The sequence below is a fragment of the Eulemur rufifrons genome, chromosome 28 (genome assembly GCF_041146395.1).
Source record: "Eulemur rufifrons isolate Redbay chromosome 28, OSU_ERuf_1, whole genome shotgun sequence".
NCBI classification, from domain to species: Eukaryota; Metazoa; Chordata; class Mammalia; order Primates; family Lemuridae; genus Eulemur; species Eulemur rufifrons.
In genome coordinates, this window is record NC_091010.1 from 35,920,982 (window position 1) to 35,944,392 (window position 23,411).

The 23,411-nt window shown below is 36.6% G+C and overlaps 1 protein-coding gene across 2 annotated transcripts in view; it reads right to left on the reverse strand.

The window, feature by feature from the left end:
- The window catches only part of PRKG1 (protein kinase cGMP-dependent 1), a 1,171,371-nt gene that overhangs the window by 319,954 nt on the left and 828,006 nt on the right, over nucleotides 1–23,411 (reverse strand). For both annotated transcript variants that reach the window (XM_069461138.1, XM_069461137.1), the window contains exon 5: nucleotides 14,462–14,525. In XM_069461138.1, coding sequence (XP_069317239.1) covers nucleotides 14,462–14,525 — 64 coding nt within the window. The remainder of the gene's footprint in view (nucleotides 1–14,461; nucleotides 14,526–23,411) is intronic.

Below are 23,411 nucleotides of genomic sequence, written 5' to 3' on the forward strand. Positions count from 1 at the left end.
AATAATGGAGGAAAACAATGAGTGGAGAAAGAGGGTGTATATAAGAACCCTCAACTTTCTGTTCAGTTTTTCTGTAAACCTAAAACTGATCTAAAAATAAAGTCTATTAATAAGAAAAATTGTGTTTAACAAAAACAAACAAACAAAAAACCAAGTCTGGGCGTGGTAGCTCATGCCTATAATCCCAGTGCTTTGAGAGAGGCTCAGATGGGAAGATCCCTTGAGGCCAGGAATTCAAGACTACCCTGGGCAACATAGTGAGACCCTGGTCTCTACAAAAATTTAAAAAATTAGCCAGGCATGGTTAGGCACACCTGTAGTCCCAGCTACTCAGGAGGCTGAGGTGGGAGGATCACTTGAGCCCAGGAGGTGGATGTCACAGTGAGCTATGATCACACCACTGCACTCTAGCCTGGATGACAGAGTGAGACCCTGTCTCTAAAAACAAACAAAATGAAAACCTGTTTAATGAAGTACCTATTATTATTATCCCTATTTTCCAAAAGAAAAAAAGCCTGGAATTTAAGAGAGTGAAGTGAATTGTTCAAGGTCATGTAGACTTAGTACTTGCCATAGACAAGTACTAAACTGCAATTGTAGAAAATCGGGAAGATGGCTAATAGAGGCCTTTCCTCTCTTGTTAAGTATAACAGTAATTGACAACAGTTCAGCTCTCTGCCCAGGGATGTTATATTGGAAAGTCAGCATCCTTTATGAGACTTTTCTTCTTTAAAATATCCTTCCAAAAGTTTGGCCTTTGTGATATCTCCCTGGATGGATAATAGAAAAGAGAAGGCTTACGGAAAAAGTAGGTCTTATTCCTTTCCCGTGATCTTCCAATCCTTGGCTTCCCACGCCTTCTGTTTTACACCTTGATTTTGGGTCCTTGGGAATCCTTTACCAGCAATCTCTACAGATAGTATTGATGAGCTCTGTATTTCAGAATGCTTGTTCCCTGTCCTTGACATATTTGCATTCTGGTTGCTGTGATAAAGCTTCCAAATGTAGAACAGAATAGTTTTGTTTCATTCATTGGGTCATAGCACATATCTATTGTAAACCTACTCAGACTACTCATTCAACAAATATTTATTGGTCATGCAATAAATGTCAGGCATAATTCTTACACAAATCCTTGTTTTGCTGGAAACTGGGACTACATGTTGAGATGTACTCTAGTCTTAGGTACTTAGAGAAAATTGGGAGACAATTCCAAGCAACACAGGAGCAAGCATATAGCTTTGTAGTACAAACTGTACAAAAGAATTAAGGGGACAAAAAAACAGTATAGAGTTAGTCAGGGAAAGATGCTTTAAAAAATAAAAAGAAAAAGGTTTGGCCAGGCATGGTGGCTCACGCATGTAATCCCAGCACTTTGAGAGGCAAGGTGGGAGGATCACTTGGGGCCAGGAGTTTGAGACCAGCCTGGGGAACATAGCCATACCTCATCACTACAGAAAATTTTAAAATTAGCTGGGCATGTTGGTGCATGTCTGTAGTCCCAGCTATTTGGGAGGCTGAGGCAGGAGGATTGCTTGAGCCCAAGGGTTGGAGGTTAAAGTGAGTTATGATCGTACCACTACATTCTAGCCTGGGTGACAGAGTGAGACCTTATCTCTAGAAAAATTTTTTTAAATAAAATAAATGTTTTAAAAAGTTTCAACCCGATTTGAAAGAACATTTTTGGGAGAAGAAGAGTTAGGGAGAACTCACTACTCTTATACCCAACAATTATTAATTATTGTAATATAAACTAACTTGCATAAAGTCATGCAAAGCAAGAGAATTGGCAGAATGCTGTTGCACTGCAGGTTTATTTGCAAGACAAACCAGGTAACCTTTATTAAAATAATAATTTTTAGGTGTAAGTAATACAAAAGAATGGTAGCTCTTCCCAGAGAGCTAAGAGAAGCTCACTTATATAGTTCATAATAATTAAGGGAACGCACAGAACATAAGACAAACAGAAACATCCTTTCTCACACAACTGCCATCTCCCTAAGGCCTTGGCTAGGTGCAGTTTGCTCCTCATTATTAATGACTGACGTCTCATGAACGTCCATGACTGAAATACTGCTTGCTCTAGTTCAGAGCCTTATCTACCAGGAAACAGACTTGTAGCCACTGGCCTAAGAAACTGCACGATTCCTTCTCTGCAAGGGGGCGACAGGTTGTCCTTGCTATGCATACACAGAGGTGTTCTGTAGTCAGAGGTCTTGGCGAGGCCTGGAACTGAATGCCCACGTTACCCCCTGCTCCAAGCTGTTTGATAACTTTCCCCAGCACAGATGAGCTTTGTACTTTATGGCTATAGCTGAAAGCCCAACTGGCTTTCTTATCTTTAGCCTCTTACTTGTAAGCACAAGTGGGCTTCTATTCTTCATTGATTTAATGTCTCGGATGCCTACAATGTACAACCCCCTGAGTTAGGTTTTTTGGTAGCTACTGAGATATCTCAGAGTTTTTACAAATAGTGAAAATCTTGGGTCACTTTTAATCTTTTAGTCTGGGCAGTTTATCTAATTCAGACCGGGTGTTCATCATTTGTCTCTGTAAAAGGAATTCAGAGCTCATCATGATCTGCTCAGACGCTGACTATCAAATGGCATTTTGTAAGCGGTTCTCACACATAAGCTGAAGGCAGGCCACTAATTTACAGTTTCACACAAATCCACTATTTGTTTACAAACCCCATAAATGACAGCAAATCACACAAGCACCAAGCAGGTTTGTATATTCTTATGTGGCAACCATTTCAAGCATATTCCATGAATGTTTTCTAGAAAGCTGATTTATTGCAGATTGGTTTCCTATTTGCAGAGTGCATACATTTTAATGAATCACAGGCAACATGGTGCAAAGCATACATATTCCAGCAATAAAATAACTAGAAATGCCTTGTATCAGAGCTTGTGGAAAGCATAAAATGGATCCTTGTCACAATAAATTTAGAATGCTGACTGGGAAAAAACTAATTACTACCAGAAAAGAAAATTAAGTAAACATTTTCAGAAAAAAGTACCTCTGATTTTTAAGAAAGAGTGGGGGATGAGGGAAAATATTTTTTTTATTTTTTATTTATTCCACAAAATTTCAAGATACAATGCAATATAGTACTGAAAGGTCCTGATCAGTGTCAGACTGTGGGGGGTAAAATACCTCAGCATTTACTTTGCTGTGTTATCTGAGCCTCAGTTCCCCCACTTGTAAAGTGGTAAGAATAATAGTATTCACCTCAGATGGGATTAAACAAATGCCCTTAGCCTGGCACAGAGTTTACATCAATAAGTGGAAGATATTACTGTTGCTTTAATCAACTGCTTACAGGCACCCAGAGAAAAGAAATACCAAGACAGTTCTTACCTTTAAGGAACTTACAATCTCAAGATAAATCATCATGTAACTAGAGACCAATTGAAAGCAATGAACAAGTATTTGTGCTTTCTATATAATGATGGCTAAATTGATCTAAGAAATATGAAAGAGAGACTTCTCTGTAAGAAAGAGAAATGGAAATGACAGGCGTAGAACTAGAAAGGTCTTTGTTGAGAGTGGAATTATGCAGAATCTCAGAGTTACATGCTGAAATGTCAATATTGTTCAACCACCAAATCAATGTGTAAGTATTCATAATATTCCAACCAAAGCTCTGTACTCAACAGCTTTTCAAGTATGTATTATTTCTGTTAATGCTTAACATTTTATACTCTACCTTGCCATCATGATATTTGCATGGCTGCCAACTCAAATGAGACACCCAAGTGCACATTCTCCTCATAACCCCAAACCTTTTCTTTATTGAAGTTATTGCAACTGGAATCAAAATTAATATTTACCTTTCTTTCAATAGTGTTATTGAGATAAAATTCATGTATAATAAAATTTACCCATTTAGGCAGGATATGGTGGCTCATGCCTGTAATCCCAGCATTTTAGGGGGCCAAGGTGGAAGGATCACTTGAGCCCAGGAGTTTGAAACCAGCCTGGGCAACATAGTGAGACCCTATCTCAACTAAAAATTTAAAAATTAGCCAGGTAGTGGCATGCGTATCCAATGCCAGCTACTCAGGAGGCTGAGATAGGAGGATCTCTGGAGCCCAGGAAATGGAGGTTACAGTGACCTGTGATCACACCAAAGCACTCCAGCCTAGACAACAGAGTGAAACGCTCTCTCAAAAAAAAAAAAAAAAAAAAAAAAATTAAAAAATTTATTTCCATGTTTTTTTGTGTATTTAAAGAGTTGTGCAACTATCATCACAATCTAATTTTAGAATATATTTTTTTTTATTTCAGCTCATTATGGGGGTAGAAAAGTTCAGGTTATATATATTGTCCATGCCTCCCCATCCCCCCGAGTCTGAGCTTCAATTGTGTCCATTCCCTAGACAGTGCACATCGCACTCATCACGTAGGTATGCACCCATCCCCTTCCCCCACCCCATCCCCCCCCCAGTCAGAACTTCAAGCGTGTCCATTCCCCAGGCATTTTTATCATCCTAGAAAGAAACCCAAACCCAATAATAGTCACTCCTCTTCCCCTCTATTCCCCCAGCCCTAGCAACCACTAATCTACTTTCTGTCTCTATGGATTTGCCTATCTTGGACTTGTCATATAAATGAAATCACACAATATGTGGCATCTTACTTAGTATAATGTTTTCACAATCATCCATGTTGTAGAATGTATCCATACTTCACTCATTCTATAGTCAAATAGTATTCCATTGTATAAATATATCACATTTTATTTATTCATTCATCAATTGATGGACATTAGGGTTGTTTTTACTTTTTGGCTATTATGAATAATGCTGCCATGGGCATTTGTGTACAAGTTTTTACATGGACATATGTTTTCAATTCTCTTGGGCATACATCCAAAAGTGGAATTGCTTGATAACCTAGGTTTGTCATCAGTAACCCTGTACTGATCAGTAACATTTTGAGAACTTACCAAACTATTTTCCAATGAAGCTGCCTCAATTCACAATATCACTAGCAATGTATGTAGGTTCCAATTTATCTACATCCTTGCCAACATTTGTCAGTGTTTTTTGTTCCAGCCATTATAATGGTGTGAAGTGGTATGTTATTGTGGTTTTGATTTGCATTTCCGTAATGACTAATGATGTTAAGAAATCTTTCATGTGCTTATAAGACTTTTGTATATCTTCTTTAGAGAGACATCTATTCAAGTCATTTGCTCATCTTATAATTGTTTATTTTTAATTGTTGATTTGTAAGTGTTCTTTAAAAATTCTGGATACAAGTTCCTTATCACATACATGATTTACAAATATTTTCTCTCATTGCTTCTGTAAATAAGATACATGATATGGAGAAATAAATACTGAACTGATGATTTTTTTTTTTTTTTTTGAGACAGAGTCTTACTCTGTTGCCCAGGCTAGAGTGAGTGCCGTGGCGTCAGCCTAGCTCACAGCAACCTCAGACTCCTGAACTCAAGTGATCCTCCTGTCTCAGCCTCCCGAGTAGCTGGGACTACAGGCATGCACCACCATGCCCGGCTAATTTTTTCTATATATATTTTTAGCTGTCCATATAATTTCTTTCTATTTTTAGTAGAGATGGGGTCTCGCTCTTGCTCAGGCTGGTCTTGAACTCCTGAGCTCAAACGATCCGCCCACCTTGGCCTCCCAGAGTGCTAGGATTACAGGCGTGAGCCACCATGCCCGGCCTGAACTGATGATTTTGTCTTTACTTTTTAAGCTCTCCTGTGTCCTCCCCATCCTCCACCCTGACACAACACACACACACACACACACACACACACACACACAACCTTCCACCTCACTGCCCATCAAAAGCATTGACTTGCCCCATAGAAGGAAAGACCCAGTAGAAATCAGGGAGAATAAAAGAGACAGTTAAATTTCCAAATTCAGAGTACTTGAGGCCAAAGCAGTTGAGAAAGAGCAGGTTCTTTCAATTCCCTCCAGCTTGGCTTTGAATAGCAAGAAAGAAAGGAAGAAAAAGTTTAGTTATAAACAACAGATTTCAAAAAGAACTAATAAGATCCCTATCTACCTCATCAGTGTTTTTCCTCAAGAGTGTAGGCCTGTTTAGAATGATAAAACAAAGAGTTTTATACAACTCCAGTAACTCCACCAAACACGGGACTTTTTCCCTATATTACTTACAACAGGAGAGAATGCAAAGGGGTCTGGGAAGATGTCATCACAAGATGGTAACACAGAGAGACAGTTGCACAGCCAAAACAACTAAATATTTAATCAGCCTGCTGGACCTCCCAGCAAGGAAGAGGTCCTGGTTACATTAACCTCCTTTTCCCAAGAGCATCCCTGGACTTTATAATACGATATTTGCTTCCTACCATATCATCAAGCAATGGTGAGTTGAAAAATGTTTTCTCTCTTTGCCTATTTTTACTCTCTTTTCAAACTTTCTCATAATGTCCCTTTTAATAAGTTAAGAAGTTGAGGAATGTTGTTTCTCCCAGACCTCGCCAGTACCATAATAGTATAAATATTCGACAAACCATACCATACATAAATGTACCATCCAGGGACAAAAACCAGAAAAACTCATTATTTAGTCACAAATGTGTCCAAGATCCAATCATGCAAAATTACAGTCCAAAAGGTATAGAGCTGTTAAAAATTGTTGAAACAGAAGTCTTTTATTCCAAGAAATCACGTCAAACGTTGTAAAGAGAAAAGTGGTTGTGAAACTGACTTTAATATAAGCAAAGAAGTGGTTCTGATATGTTTTGTTTTCCATCTAAAAATCAGGAGATCTAAACATAGCATCCGTGCCCCACTTCTATTCGCATAGATAAAAGAAAAATACCTACACCAGGTGGTGAAAAGTGAATATGTTGATGTAATTTGGTTCTTCAATTTGACATTTGCAAGAAAGTACATGGAGATACCTCAAGGTATTGGAACTTTTGCAACCCCATTTGTGAAACTAGAACCCTTATTCAAATTAATTTTTAAGCACTCTTTGTGATATATAAGGTTTATCTCTGCTCCTTTTTGTTATGGAAAAAATGTTTTTAAATTTGCCATTTTTTTAAAAAATGTCAGGACCATAGTCCCAACATTTAGATAAATGTTAAATATTGTTTTTTCACAGATATTTCTCCATTGTGTTTGGGTGGCTGATAATGGAAGGAAACTATTTCTCATTTGGAGATTAGCTAGGGGTCGGTAAATCAGTTTAAAAAATGTAACTCATCTATAGAAACTAATCATATTGTATATAAGGAAGGAAAGAATGTTATTAATAGCTTGTTATAGTAAGAAAGAAAAGATTAAATCCTATTTTATACTTTCACATTATGTTTCCATTTACCTGCAGATACTTCCTAGACTTCCAGAATAGATTCAAATATACTTGATTAATTCAAATACATATTTTCACTGTATTATATGGAATGGCATAGAGGTTAATGCAACCAGTTTATAAAGTCAGAGTTTGTAGTTCTCTAAAGGCACCTAAAAGTCCTATTTTACAAACTAAAAATAGATTCTCTAGTAAACCAAATCTTGGGTTCCTAAAATAATATCTAATATTTATTGTCTTAATTTGAGTCAAATATAGGATAAGTAGAATATACTTCAGTGACAATGAAGATGAATAATTAGAGAGTCAAGTAAATGATTTCAAATAACCTTACAAAACACAACCCAGCAGAATATTGGGATTACTGTGCTTGGTCTGGATAGTCAATGAGTGTACACATCTTCTCAAAGGGACTAGAGAAAACTTTTATTTGGTCCCTGAAAGAGGAGTGAGAGGTTCATTATGTAAAGGAAATAGTTCTACTATGTGGTATAAAGCTGCGGTCCCCAGCCCCTGTTAGGAACTGGGCCGCAGTGGCTCCCCATCACTGGCATCTGGCAGCATCACCTCCTGAGTTCTGTCTCCCACCCCACTCCAGGGAAACTTAGGAACTGGGCTGCCCAGCAGGAGGTGAGTGGAAAAAATGAAGCTTTGCTTGCTTGCTTGCTCACCCACCGCTCACCTCCTGCTGGGCAACCCCATTGCAGCCGCTGGGCATCACCGCATCACCGCCTGAGCTCCGCCTCCGCCCCCTTCTCCTCACGCCCCATTATAGCGTCAGTGGAAAAATTGTCTTCCACGACACCAGTGCCAAAAAGGTTGGGGACCTCTGATATATAGGAAAGAGAGAAAGGTACACTAAATTGCTACATTGAGAATAAGGAAATTACTTCCTGTGTTACAATATCTTGTGGAGGAACTCACAAATGGGTACATCCATGCTGGGAATTACAGCAGGGGGTAAGCAGGGGCTGGATGGGCAACGACGGAAACAACTCTTCAAGGCTTCCCTTCCAGCTCCAGAACAGGATTCCCCAAGTAAGATATACATGTCCTCTTGTCACATTTCTCCATCTAAATAACTTTCAATATCATCACATTCAATGCTCTTTCTAGCTGGTTACACTTTATTTCTCTCAGTCCCTATCTCTCCATCCCTATTTTTACATTTTTCCCTTATGCTGAAAGGATTGTTTCACAGTGAATATACAGAATGAAACAGTCCATGAGAATATAAGTCCACATACGAACCATCCACCCTCATCTGGGTTATTTTGCAGTAGCCACCTAGCTGGCTTGTCCCTCTATAATGCATTCTTGTCACCATGGCCAGAGAGATATTATTAAAACACAACTCAGATTGTATCACTTTAGTACTTAACAAAGCAAAAAATCTTCCCACTGTGCTTAGAATAAAAACCAAACTTTTTATTGTGACTGGCAAACCCCTCTGTGACCTGGCCTTGCTTAATTTTCTTTAGCGTCGTCTCACCCTACTACTACCACTGACAAATCTTTCTGTTCCTTAAGGACAGAAAACTCATGCCCGCTTTAAGACGATATACCTGCTCTTCCCTCTGCCTGGAGGATGTGGTTCTCCATGCTTTCGTTTAGACCTTGGCTCAGATATCACCTCCTCACTGCAGTCTTCCCTCAGTAACTACAGAGTAGCCCTCTCACTCTATGATATCATTTGTATCCTCCACTGGAACACATTCTATAAAAGAGCAGGGTCCTGAATCCCTAGGGCCTGGAACAATTCCTGGGACATAGCAGGTGCTTCATAAATATTTGCCAAATACAAAAACAAAGCTGCAAACTTCTTTGTTGAAAGCTATAATAATACTGCTTTCCTTTCAAAATAATCTGGGATTCTTTCTCCTTGTGGATATTTGTAGAAAGACAGCTAGATTATTATGCAAGCACATTTCCCTTTAATGTTATGTGATGTTGGTATTGCTTTTGTTCTTCAAAATTTGCTTCATTTTATCTGATACATAATTTAATCTAGTTTCTCATTGTGCCTGTTTATTCAACTTGAGTTAAATACTTTGTTTGTACTGGGTGGTAAATTTATATGTCTGATTTGTATTTTGTGTGTTTACTTCATTTTTATGTCCTGAAAACAAATGTGTGGGTACTTAATCATCTGTTTCCATTTTCATGCAGCCTTGGTATAGACTGTACTGTGGTTCACACAATCCAAGCATAAATTAAGGCATCTTCTGATTAGAAAATCTGACATAAAATACTAAAATATTTCTTTGGTCAGAATTATTTATAGAGCTATGGCTATTGTTACACAAAACAGAGCAAATACTTTCGCAGCTGTGGCAAAGAAAGACAACAATTGAAGAATTTCATAGGCTCTTAAATTTTGTTTCTTGGTTTTTAGGGGGTTGATTGGGGCTAATAAGTTTGTGCTTCAGTTCAATTTGTTAAAAAAAAAAGTCACAGGGTCATCAGAGAGTTCTTCAGTGCATTCAACAACAACAACAAAAAAAAATAAAAACATAAAAAATAAAAGAAGAAGAAGAAGAAAGGAAAAGACCACTGGGAAAAGCAGTTTTACATTTACAGAGGTTGCAGGTCAGCGCATTCAGAGACAAATACAGCCAGTATTTTTTCTCATAAATTTTTTTCATGCTCGATCATAGAAGTCAAAAGTGACAATGTTGTGCTTTACTTTGTGATCACATCTGAGATGAAGGAGACCAATAAATCATAGGAATGCTGACTTCAATAAGCCTCAAAGTTAAGAATTTGTATAGAATTACTGGTATAGTTAGTACCTAGAGACAAAACATTTGCAGTATTTTTGCCAATTTACCTCCTTCTGTAGCCCTACTCCAACAATTCTTCAACCTCCTAAGACTAAAACCCACTGATCCTACAAGCTTTCGCTGACCTTTGCCCAGTTTAAATTCCAGGGTCAATCATTATCATCACTCTTTCACATGCGCCCCCACTCCTCATTCCTTCGTTCAACCACTCATCTTCTCTTGGCAAAATAACAATCCTGGTTAAATCCAATTCTGTGCCACCTGGAACCTGAATCCAGGCAAACAAACAAGGCTTTAAAAAAACATGTATAATCAAATGTTCTAGTGGCCAAGATGGGCTTGACCTTCCCCTCAGTTTGACTAAGGAGAGGAGCCTAACTCCCTCAAGGGACAATTAGCAAACACAAATGGCCTGATCACATGGAACAACCTCCTCCCTGCTGGAGTACCCCCACTGGAGTTCTCCTCCAGTAGTTTTCCACTAGCTCACCCTAAGTGCTTAAAAACCCAACCACCGTTTGTTTCATGGAGTTGAGTTCAATCTCTTTCCCCTATTGCAATAGTCTTGAATAAACTCTTCCTTGCCTTTTTAACTTCGATTTGAGATTGCTGGTATCAAGTGGGTCCTTAAGGATGACTGGCAATCATCCTGCATTTCTCTAGTCCATCCACTCTTCTGTTTTTCTCACACCTTCTCTTTCCTCAAACCATTCATGTCTCTACCACATCCTCATTCTCAGTTGATGACCTTACTCTCCATAGCACTGTGAAGACAGAACATTGTCAGGTTTTCCACAGCTCCAGCCACCCCATCAACCCACCTATCTGCATGTGTGCCCAGATGCTCTGCCTTCCCTGTTTTTACAGGCACTAGAGAGCCTATTCTTGTGCTTGCTCAAGAGGCCACATGCATACCTTCTGTCTGCCTCCTGCTCCAACATCTCCTGTGCTTCTCTCAACCTCCCTTTCCTCTTCCCCCTTGCTCACCCCATTTCTCTCCTTGCCTTCTCAAGAGAATTCAAACCCAAGTTCTGCTGACTCTTCCTGATTACTTTCTTCTCTTGGATTTTTTCTTTTAGTTTTTTAGGTCTTAGTTTCTTTAGGTTTTTTTTTTTTTTTTAATTGTCTATTTTGTTCTTTTTTTTTTTTCTAATTTATTTATTCTTTTGCTTGTCTCTTCCTTTACAATACATCATGGCTTTCAATTCTATTGGATTTTAAGGCATAAAATGCTCCTAATTTTCCTCCTGCTGTCACAGGTTTTCACTGGTTCCTCTTCATTTTCCAGTCTCTTAAATCTTTTAAAGTAAAAAAGTGAAAGATCAATCGAGGCTTTACTCTATGCCTTCCTCTTTTTCAATTCATTCTCTTTTATCCTCACAGCTCTTCCTTCCCCCTTCTGATACAGGTGACTATTCTCATATATCCAATTTTCAATATTTTGTTTCTAATGACTCCCAGCAAAATAGATTTCTGTGTTTACATATTTTAATAGATGCAAATAGTATTTCAGTAACAAATTATATTTTAAAATGTGGTTTTGCATTTTTCTCTCAGCAGTATGTTTTTAAGATCCATTCATGGTATTATAGTAATTGTTGGCTGCTTCCTGCTTTAGAGTTCTACCTGTATCCACCCACATTTGGTCGCCCAGAATGATCCACGTAGCCAGCAGCTCTCTACCACACAACGCTCCAACAAACCATCTACCTGCCAAAGATCCCTAAGCTTCTTCCCCACATCCTATCTCCCTGAACTTCTCATCACCCCACCCCAATGTACTCCTCTCTCAGTCTTCTTCATTTCAATTAATGTTAAAAACAACTGCATTATTCTAGTTATGCATATCAGAAACCATAGTGTCTTTCTTGATTGTTCTCTTTCTCTCATTCCACACAATTACTGCAACAGTACACCTTTTCAGTTTTACCTGCAAAATACAGTCAGAACCTGACTATTTCTCAATCTCCCTCTACCACAGTGAACAAAGCCACTATTGTTTCTCTCTGGATTATTGCAGCAGCCTTTTAATTTTTTTTCTCAACACAGCAGCCACAACAATCTTGTTAAAAATCTAAGTCAAATAATTTCATCGCTCTGCTTAGAGTCATCCAATGGCTTCCATCTCACTCTAAGTAAAAGCCTAAATAATTTCAGTGACCCAAATGGCCCTCCAGGCCTGCCTGCTCCTACAACACTGCAGACACAACTTCTTCTGACCCCTTAGTCCAATTGTGTCACACTTACCGGTCTCTGTTCCTGGAACTCTCCAGGCATAGTCTTCCTGGAGCCTTTGCACAGACTCTTTCCTTGGCCCCAACACTCCCTCACCTCCTTATTCAATTGACGGCTCTATTTACACATACTAATACCCAAACTCCGCCTACTCTGCCCCCACCCCTGCCTAAATTCTCCTCCTTAGGATTTATCTCTATCTCATTTGCTTTAAAAAATTATTTACTCTGTTTACTGTCAATTTTCCCTGTGGCCCCCACCTGAATAATGTAAACTCCATTAAGATAGGGATTTTGGTTATGTTTTGGTTTTCATTGCTGCATTCTCAGAGCCAGAAAGAGTTTTGTAACACAATGGGAATTCAATAAGTAATTGTATAATAGGTAAAAACAATCACTATGTAGAAGGCAAGAGGGAAATTTATCTGAAAATGAGATTCAGGTGAGGAAACATCTTCCCAAATCACTTTCTGCTCCAGGGCTGACCATTTGCATCTCATTTCACCCAATTAAGCCTCCTTTTGGAATACTCTTTAAAAGTTTGTTCATCTAATCCTGCCTCTACTTCCCCCAGGTGAAAACCCTTTAAAGTCTTTCTCTGGCTAAGAGGATAAAATCAAATTATCTCAGTGGACCTAATAGACCCTGTAAGATCCCACCTCTAGGCACATTCTGCACTCCAGCCACCATGTCCAGTGATTGCCTTTATTCATCCAAATGGTTCCTTCTAATTTATAACAATTTTCCTTCATAAAACCACCCCTACTTACTTTGCAGAGCTAGGCTCATAATGTTCCCTCAAAATCTTCCCATGTCCCCCAAGACTATGTTGGTCCCCTGTTTTATGATCTTAGAGGCTCATACTTTACTTATTGGTTTGCATTATAATTCTAATTAATTAATTTTTATGCATCTGATTGATTAATACGAATCTCCCCTTCTAGAATGTAAATTTCATGCCGGAAGGACTGTGACCATCTTTTTCCATGCTTCCCTCTTCAGCTAGGGCACCCAACTTCCTAGGGCAGGAAGTTAACTTCAGGGACACTATTCTTGGATTCCCAATAAAGGAGCCTGGGTCATTTTATCCCAAAATATGGCACCTTGGTATGCTAATTATTTTAAATTAAAGGCCCTTGAAGGTCAGAAGATGCTGAAAAAGGCTCTACTATAATATTCCACTATCTACCTTAAGACTGGACTTGCCAAAGAAAACACAACTGCATTCCATCTCCTCCCTGAAATCTCATTATCTATCTCAGAAAAGAAGACTAAGGAACACAACCATACCTGAACAGACTTTTGCAGGCGGTAAAGTCTGCCTCTCAGGCTCATCCAAATTCCAAAGAGAATCATTTACAAGTTAATTATGTCTCCAGGTCCATTCATTCTCCCTAATAATCATTTACTATTCCTCAAAAGAATTGCCTTACATTCCCCCTCTTTCATTCCCCCATGAAGACGGGTATAGAAGCACCTGTACTTCATTGGGTTGTTAGGTAATTATTCTCCTGCTATTCCCCCATGCGTTGTCTATTGTCAATTGATTTCAACAGACTTAGACTTGAATCTTCAAAGGGAAAGTCTGAACTTCCCTACATCATCAATGTGCATTGTTTCTCCTTTCTCAAACCATGGCTTTACAGGTTCAGAGAAAAACGATTAACAGTGATATTCCACATTCAGGCATAAAATTTTGTGTGTGAAATATACTTATATGCTAATAAAATATGTATCCAACTGCTAATTCCTGCTGTAAATTTGCTAATCTGATGGTTCAGAGTGGCAATAACTACAATTTTACTTTACACAAATTGAAATAAGAGAAATATGCTACTCCCATTCTTGTGAGACAAAATAACATTATATTTACCACAACAAAAAGTTTTCCTCCCTCTGTAGATAAGTTGATTTTCACATTTTTAGTTGTGTGTAAATGTTGGATGTGCTAAGCTGCTTTTTATTTGAAGCCAAATATATACCTCATCCCAGAGCTTAAAAAAACACCTGAAAGTTCTCTCTGCACTTTGTGCCTCCTCATCACACAGCTGTGAAAGAAGCCAGCAGAGAGGGCTGGGTCCCATCTCAAAAAGTTCAAAGGATAAAAACAATTACCTCTTCAAGGACATCAGCAAGCTTGCTGAGGATCTCTTCAGGAAGGCTCTGGAATGTTGGGACGCTGAAAAACAAAGAAGAATGATGCTGAACCCATGAACAGCAACTATTTTCATAAACAAAATGGTAATCTATCTAAATGAAAATGCAAAAACATGTCATAATAAAGAATCTGCAGATAAAGACCAAAGCACTTATTTAAGCATGGTTTAATCTCTAACAGGGAAAAGGCATGTTGCATGAAAAAGAGCTTAGAGGTTGGACATAACCGAGTCCAAATCACAGTTATATTTACCTGCATGACTGTGGGTGCCTCACCCGTAATGAGGAGAAAACCACTCTCTCCTTTATCACTCTGCTGTCACCTGATTCCTCCCAGCTCCACCTCCCTTCCCAGGTCCCCCTCCGTATACACGTCTATCTCCAGGCCAACTCCTATCCATTCTTTAGGACACAGGTTGATTGATAATACATTCAGATCTGCAAGCATTCATTTAACAACTTTGGAAAGCTTCCCACTCTCTGCAACTCCTCTAGGTCAAGTTCTCCTATTATGAGCTTTTTAATTGCTTACTGCAAGTGTAATTAGATAATTAATCACATATTTGTTATTGCATATCTTCCATGATAGAATAAAATTCCACAAAGATAAGAACTATGTCTTTCTTGCCCAATTCCCTGTATTTTCAGTGATTTTCAAATCACAGACTCAACAACATGTTGAATGAAGTTATGAAAGCTTGAGTATATGACTGCTCCACACAGTTATTAGTACCAGACCAGACAAGGTAGAACAAAGAGTTAGACTCACAGTACTATGACACTAAAAGCATTGGTGCCTGTCTTCTCACTCTGTTCTCTTATTTTTCCCCATGAGACAGATAATAAAAATATTGAATTATGTTGAATACACAAACCAATAAAACTTCTTTTATGTGAAATAGTAATAGCTGTAAATAAAAAACCAAAAACTCATCAACATATAATTCCTGAAACTCCACTGGAAAATCTAACTGGATGTCAAACTAAATTTTCCTTTAATTATATCTCAATGCTTGAATAGAGAAAAGACTATAAATGCATGTACATTTGCATGTCCAATATTTGAGTTACAGCATAATTCTGGCTTGATTAGAAGGATACAATGAAAGAAGCCATAGTATGCTGTTTTGATATAAGCATGAAAGTTTTGCTGTTAATTTGTCACTTTGATTTCCATAACTTAGGATAAAGCCTATTGATAAAATCCCAAGGTTTTATGTAGAGGTGTAACAATTCATCCAGGACCATCTGTTTCACCAGATTTACTGCTGTGGTCTGAGCCATGAGAGTTTTAATTTCCAGAAGGCAGTCTATTTCAGCAGCTGGATGGAACATATCACAGACAGAGACAGAAGAAGTTAGAGGAAGCTGTTTTCATGAGTTATGCAGACTGATTCATCCTCTTGAGAGAATAAAGGGGGGAAAAAAGAGCTACGCAAGTTGAAAAATCTAGCCCTTCCTCATTCTTTTAATGAGTTCTTGTTCTTCATATTTTATTTTCTTCTAAGTTGAATAATTAGAGTGCTTTCATTCCATTGGATATTTATAGCAAATACAAACTACAACTGAGTTTTTCTCATTTTATTATAATTGTCTTTCTTCTTTAGACAGGCCTATTATTTTTATGCTATACCTTTTATTTCAATTTAGTCTGTGTCTATGTTAAGTCATACTACAATATTTTCGTTTTCATGAGTTGTCATCCATGAGAAAAAATTTTGATATTTTCTTGATCATATAACACTAAATAAAAACAAAACATTAAGTTTTAGGAGGGCATTTTTAATACATTATCTTTTACAATTTTAGATGTCTTTAAATGCCTCAAAACATTGAGCAGTATTTATTATTAATAAAAATTAAGGTTAATTTTTTAGAAGAAACATTTTAAAAAATTATCGGTAACAAGTGAAACACTTCTGGACTTAATAAAATGGAAATAATTTAACAGAAAAATAAGTACCTACACTTTTATAAATTACTCTGAAACATTTTTGTAGCCATTTTTAAGATCCTAAGATTTCTATTCTCCAAAGACTAGATAAGTTTTGTCAAATAATTAATTTGCTTTCTAAGAAGTATTGGTTTACTAGTAGCTTGAACATCAAGAACACAATAATTAATCCACTCATATACTGACGTGTACATACAGCGCGTACCCTCTGGGGGACGGACACACTTGTAGCTCTGACTCAAGCAGGGCACAGACAATATATGTTAACCTAAACATTTGTATCCCTATAATATTCTGAAATAAAGATTTAAGAATATTCATAGTTTGAAATTCTACCCATAAAATATATTAGTTGAATTTTCCCCAATATACCAAAAGACATCAATTTAGACTCCACTAATTTGGACATAAAATAATTCAAAATAAAGTTGCCTATGATTTAGAAACTTAAGACAAAATAATTGCAAGGACAAACTTCCAGTGAAAATGTTTAAACACTAGCGGAAGAATATTTTCAGTTATATAAAAAATAACTTATTATAACAATTTACATACTAATTACATGTGATTCTTACAGATGTATTAAATGTTTTGGTTCTCTAAGGATTTGCAATAGGCCTGCAGTTACAGAATGCACTTGAACGTAATATAATAGAGATGATTTAATGTGTGGTGCTTTTCTATTGGTTTTCTAATTGAATGAAGCAAGAACTTGGAATCTGTAATGACAATAATAGAAGATGAGATTTGAATCCTTTCTATTTCCCAGGCACTGGGCTAAGGGTTTTATAGATCATATAAATTCCATTTTTATAACAACCTTATCAAATAGCTATTGTTATTGTCATCTATTTTACAGATAAGACAACTGGGACCTTGAGAGTTTGCGTGAGGTCACACCACTCAGCATTGGCAAAGGATGAAAATTCTCATCTGTAAGCTGACCACTTACTCGTTGAACTACATACTTTTCAGTGACGGTATTAAAATATTCCTTTCAAAACAATGCTTTATTCTTTTAGATAATAATTTAGAAATGAATCAATAATATTAATAATATTTGATTTAGTTCATTTATTTCCCAACTTTTTTTTATAAAAAATGTTGCATAAACCATCTGGAGAATGGACACACTTGAAGCTGTGACTTGGGTGGGGCAAGGGCAATATACATAACCTAAATTTTTGTACCCCCATAATATGCTGAAATAAAAAATATTTTTTAAAAAGTTGCATAAATTGAAAGCTTGAAAGAATAGTTTAAAGATTACTTTTATCCCCCCTACTTAGAATCAAAACTGTTAACATTGTGCTATTTTTGCATTACCTACTTTCAATTCATGTATATTTCTATGTGTGTGTATAGAATAATAGATAGGTATTTTTATGTGAAAGCTTTGAGAGTAAGTTGTAGATATACTTCACTAATACTTTAGCATGCAAATCCTAAAAATGAGAACATTTTCCTAAATAAATAACCTTACTATCATTATCATACATAACAAAATTGTAATTCCATAAATCATCTAATATTCAATCCATGTTCAAATTTCATATTTAAAGAATATAGTTTGTTTCTTCTTTTCAAATCAAGATCCAGTCAAAACCAGAACATTGCTTTTGGAGATGTCTTCTTAGTCTCTTATTCTACAATTCTCCCACCTTTGTCTCATATGACATTGACATTTTGAACAGACTGGGACAGCTGTATTAATAAATGTCCCACAGCCTTAGGTTGTCTCAATAATTTTATTTTTGATAATCTACTGTATGAAAACAATAACAGAGAGGGGAAAACCTAAGTACAAAGAATTTTATGACAGCTGTGTATCAATAAAAAAAAAATTAGGGGTAAGCCCAGCATAGTGGCTCATGAGTATAATCCCAGCACTTTGGCAGGTCAAGGTGGGAGGATCACTTGATCTAAGGAGTTTGAGACCAGCCTGGGCAACACAGCAAGATCCTGTCTCTACAAAAAATTTTTTAAAAAATTAGCTAGGCGTGGTGGCACACACTTGGCTTAATTGGGAGGCTGAGGCAGGAGGATCAATTGAGCCTAGGAGTTAGAGGTTACAGTAAGCTATGAACAGGCTACTGTACTTCATCCTGGGCAATAGAGTGAGACCCTGTCTCTAAAAGAAAAAAAAAAAAAATTGAGAGCATATGTAGAATAACATACACACAGCAGGAGTTTTCAAAGTGCAGTGAGGAAGCCCAGAGATTCCCAAGATCCTTTCATGGGGGTCAATGTTAAAACTATTTTCATAAATTGTAAATTGCCCTTTTGACTCTTATTCTTTCAGATGTATCAGTAGAAGTCTCCAGAGGTTACTTCACATGAGATGATATTATCACTTTGATGACTAACGGAATGTATGCTTGTATGTTCTTATGTTTTCTAGATTTTTTTAAAGTAGTAGGTTTATGGAATAATGTACTGTTTACACAAATTTAGAATGCTTTCAGTATATCTACTCTGCTCTTACTAGTTATTTTTCATTATATCTGTTATAATTTCTGTAACATTATTATCCAATAAATCATTCTTTGAAAATCCTGAAATTTTTCTTGTGCCTAAGTGGAAAAAGAAGAAGTAAATACATTTGGATATCTTGTCTTGCAATAACAGTCTTATATTTTTTAAAAAACATTCCTAATTTTTTGAGTTTTATCTAAAACTTATAATTTTATAGTACTAATTAATATTAAGAACTTAATAAAGGAAAATTTATTTATTATATTTTTATTATTTTTAAGAATTGTTATTTCCTTTGAAATGGTAGTTAGAAAACTTATATTCTCAAGCCACCGCTGCCAATTTCTAAGTCTAGAGATAATTGGAAAACATAAAAATGTATCAAAATATCATATGTATCTCATAAATATGTACAATAATTATGTAACAATAAACTTTTTAAAATGACACATTAGAGAGTTTTCTGAAAGACTAAAATATGATAAAAGCTATCTTTCTCTGAGAGTATAGATGATAATAATTTACCTTATTATCTTATACAACAATGCTATTGAAAAGTATCATGCCAGTTAAATTGTGATGCCATTTTAAGACTAATCATTCACATGTTAAAGAAAAGGAAACTGAGTTTTTAAAATGCAGACATGAGGAATTTTTTAAAAGCCAAAAATTGGTACAGATTTTCAAACTTAAATGAAAAAGAAAGTGAAGCATCTTACAGGTCAGTTACCATATCATATTGACTGGATAAGCCCACATAATAGCTGAGATCAATGAAGCCTTGTAGAATTGACTTTGCTGCATGTCAGCTAAATGCAAAGTCAGTAAAAGAAATCATTGCACTGCCTCTTTCTAATGACATAGCAACTTGCTGCATTAAAGATTTAGCTGCAAAGTAAAGACTGAATTAAGATCTTGTCTGCAAAATTGGACTTTTGCTTTACAAATGGATAAAGCAACAGACAAGGCTGGACTTGCTGTTTTGCCTGTATTCATCTGGTATCAGACCCAATTAACCATCAAAGAAATTATTTACACGAATGTGTGGTAACAAACCCAAGCAGTAATTGTGATATTCAGTGTTGAATAACTTTTTTAAAAATAGACTTGAATAATATTTAGAATCTCAAGGTTTATCTTGGAACAATCGTGTTGACATTTGCATCAATGGTGCAAAAGCAATTGTGGCTCCTCAGTGCAAATCAAGGCAGTAACACCAAACTATGATAATTGTTATATTCTTAATCACTACACATTCATACTAAATTAGTTAATTAACTAATTTATTAAATTAAAAACATGCCAGTTTCATTTTAAAATGTGAAAGGTTTTTGCTGAAATAGTAAATGAGTTTGCTGAAATGGTAAAAGTTATTAATTTCATTAAATTTCAAAAGTTAAGTATACATATTTTTAATATTATGTGTGAAAAAATTGCAATTATACATGAAGCATTTCTGCATATTGATATATGATAGTTGTCTCAAGGAAAATTACTGGAATGGCTGTTGCAGTTGTAAGCTGAATTAGCCACATTTTTCAGGGAACATCATTTTTCTACTGGAGAATGACCAATAAAACTGATTATTCAGACTTGGGTAGTTGGCAGACAGTTTCTCTAAATTAACAAGGTAAGCCTGTCACTTCAAGGGAAATAACAGTGTTTGTTGCCAAAGATAAAATTCAAACTTTCAAATGGAAATTAAAACTTCAGAATATTTTTATCCGCTACTGTGAGCATAAGAGCTTTCCAATACTTGTAGATCTTTTCCTGATGAGATCAGTAGTGATATATTGACATTAAAAAGTATGAGTTTTTTTAATATTGGAAATTTCACATAACTCAGTGAACCAATATTTTCTGAATGACCAACACACGATGTTACAAGATCACACATAGGTGAAAGATCCATTCAAATTACAAGATGGACCAATGAATTTTAATGTAATAGAGTATGAAAAGTTCATTGCTATGGTTTCAGATTCCACATTGCAGCTAACCCTTAAGAAACTGCACTTGTTGGATGTCGGTGAAGTATCAAATCAGAATGAAGAATGTCTACAATTATTTTAAAAGGCCATTAGCATACTCCTCCCTTTTCTACTATACATCTCTGTGACACTGTATTTTCTTCATATATTTCAACCAAAACAACATAAATTCAACAGATTGAATGCAGAATAAGATATGAGTATTCAGACTTTGATCAAACTAGACATTAAGAGATTTGTAAAAATTGTAACTCACATTTTTCTGTATTTTTTTGGTTTTATAAAATACAGTTATTTTCATAAAAAATAGACTTTATGCTAACATGTAATATGCTTATTATGAGGTTTTCAAATGAATTATTAAACATTTAAAAAGTTTTTTCATTTTAATTCCTCTCTCTCACAGCAGTGGTCCCAACCTTTTTGGCACTAGGAACCTGTTTCATGGAAGACAATTTTTCTACGGGCTAGATTTTAGGATGATTCAAGCGCATTACCTTTATTGTGTAGTCAAACCTCTTGGTTAATGATAATCTGTATTTGCAGCCATTCCTCAGTCCTAGCATCACCGCCTCAGCTCCAGCTCAGATGATCAGGCATTAGATTCTCACAAGGAGCACAACCTAGATTCCTCACATGCACAGTTTACGTTAGGGCTCACACTCTTATGAGAATCTAATGCCACTGCTGATCTGACAGGAGGCGGAGTTTATGTGGTGATGTGAGAGATGGGAAGCAGATGGGAAGAGGCTGAAAATACAAAGGAGGCTTCTCTCACTCACCTGCTGCTCACCTGCTGCTGTGCGGCCCAGTTCCTAACAGGCCATGGACCGGTACTAGTCCATAGCCCAGGCGTTGGGGACCGCAGTCTAACAGTAAATATCAATAGGTATAGCCTATGTATGTTGGAGAATCACTGACATATGGTGATTAAAACTGATGTATTGGTGAAAAATATGTAAAACATGGAATACTTATAATATTAAAAGAAAAATATAGTAAAAATGATGTATACAATAATTACATTTTACTAAAACCCCTTACAATTATGAATAGAGCTTTACCAAAAATTTTAAAAAACAAAGGCTTAACAAAGATTGTGTTAGGTGGAATGACTATTAGACTTATTCTCTGTCTGCTTTCTTGTATTTTCAAATTTTTCTATTTTGTGAATATATTTTTATAATACCAAAAAATATGAAGTATACAATTATGGTTACAAGTAGATAAAATGCATCTGAATGGACCTATTTAAACAAATTCTTTAATGTTGAGAAAAATGCTGTTTAATCAATTTGTTTATTCACCAAAAATTATTGAGTGCCTACCAGGAGCCAGAAATTGTTTTAAGTGTTTGGGATTCATCAGCAAACAAAGATTGCTGCTTATTCAGCAAGCAAACAGCAAGTATGGACTAAACATAATAAATAATGCATATTGTACATATTTTATATATGCACATATATATCATACAGTACATTAGATAAGAGCTACAGAATTTTACATGATTCAAAAGTAGAACAGGGTAGCAATGATTACAACAGGAGGAGGGGGAAATTGAAATGGTAAACAGGGCGACCAAGATATCCTCACTAAGAAGAGGAAATTTGAGCAGAAATCTGAGATAGGTGAGGGAGACAGCTGACTGGAAATCTGGGGAAAAGCATCCAGGCAGAGGGAACAGAGTGAGCAAAGGGTTTTAAGTGCCTGGTGCATTCAGGAACAGCAAAGGGGTCCATGTGCCTAGACCAGGGGGAAAGTGGAAGAGTAACAGACAAGAGGGCAGATCACAAAGGGGCTTGTAGACCATTGTCAGGACTTGGATTTAATCTAGGTGAAATGTGGAACTATTGCAGAGTTTCAAACCCAGATGTGACATAATCTTACTAGCATCTTAAAAAGATCCCTCTGTCAGCTCTATGGAGAATAAACTGTAAAGGGGCAAGAGTAGAAGCTGGTAGACCAGACAGGAGTGTACTGCATGACAGATCATGGAGGATTGGATAGGGTGGAAGCAATGGAGGGGGTGAGGAGCCATTGGGCTCTGTTGTATTTTCAATGTAGCACCATAATCTCCTGATAGACTGGATGTGGGATGAAAAAGAAGAGAGTGTAACTCACCTGAAGAACAAATTTCTGTGACTCCTATGTGTTTTTTTATAATCCTCTCCTTTAACTAACTACTTGACCTCTTGAGTTATTTCCCAAAAATCGTGGATTTTCTGCAAGACAAAGGAGCTGAGATCCTGAAGGCCCCCAGACTGACTTACTGATGCCCAGATTCACCATCCTATACAACCTACCCCCAATGCACATAGCCCCTTTCAGTTACACCAGGACCTGAACCAAGGCATGTGGCCTCTCCTTTAAAAGCCCACGATCTCTGTTAGTCTGAGCTTCCCCTGTTCTTGGACAAGAAGTCTGTCACTGAGTAAGCACAGTCATGGAGCATTAAAAAAAAAAAAAAAGGCTGTCATATTAAAAATTC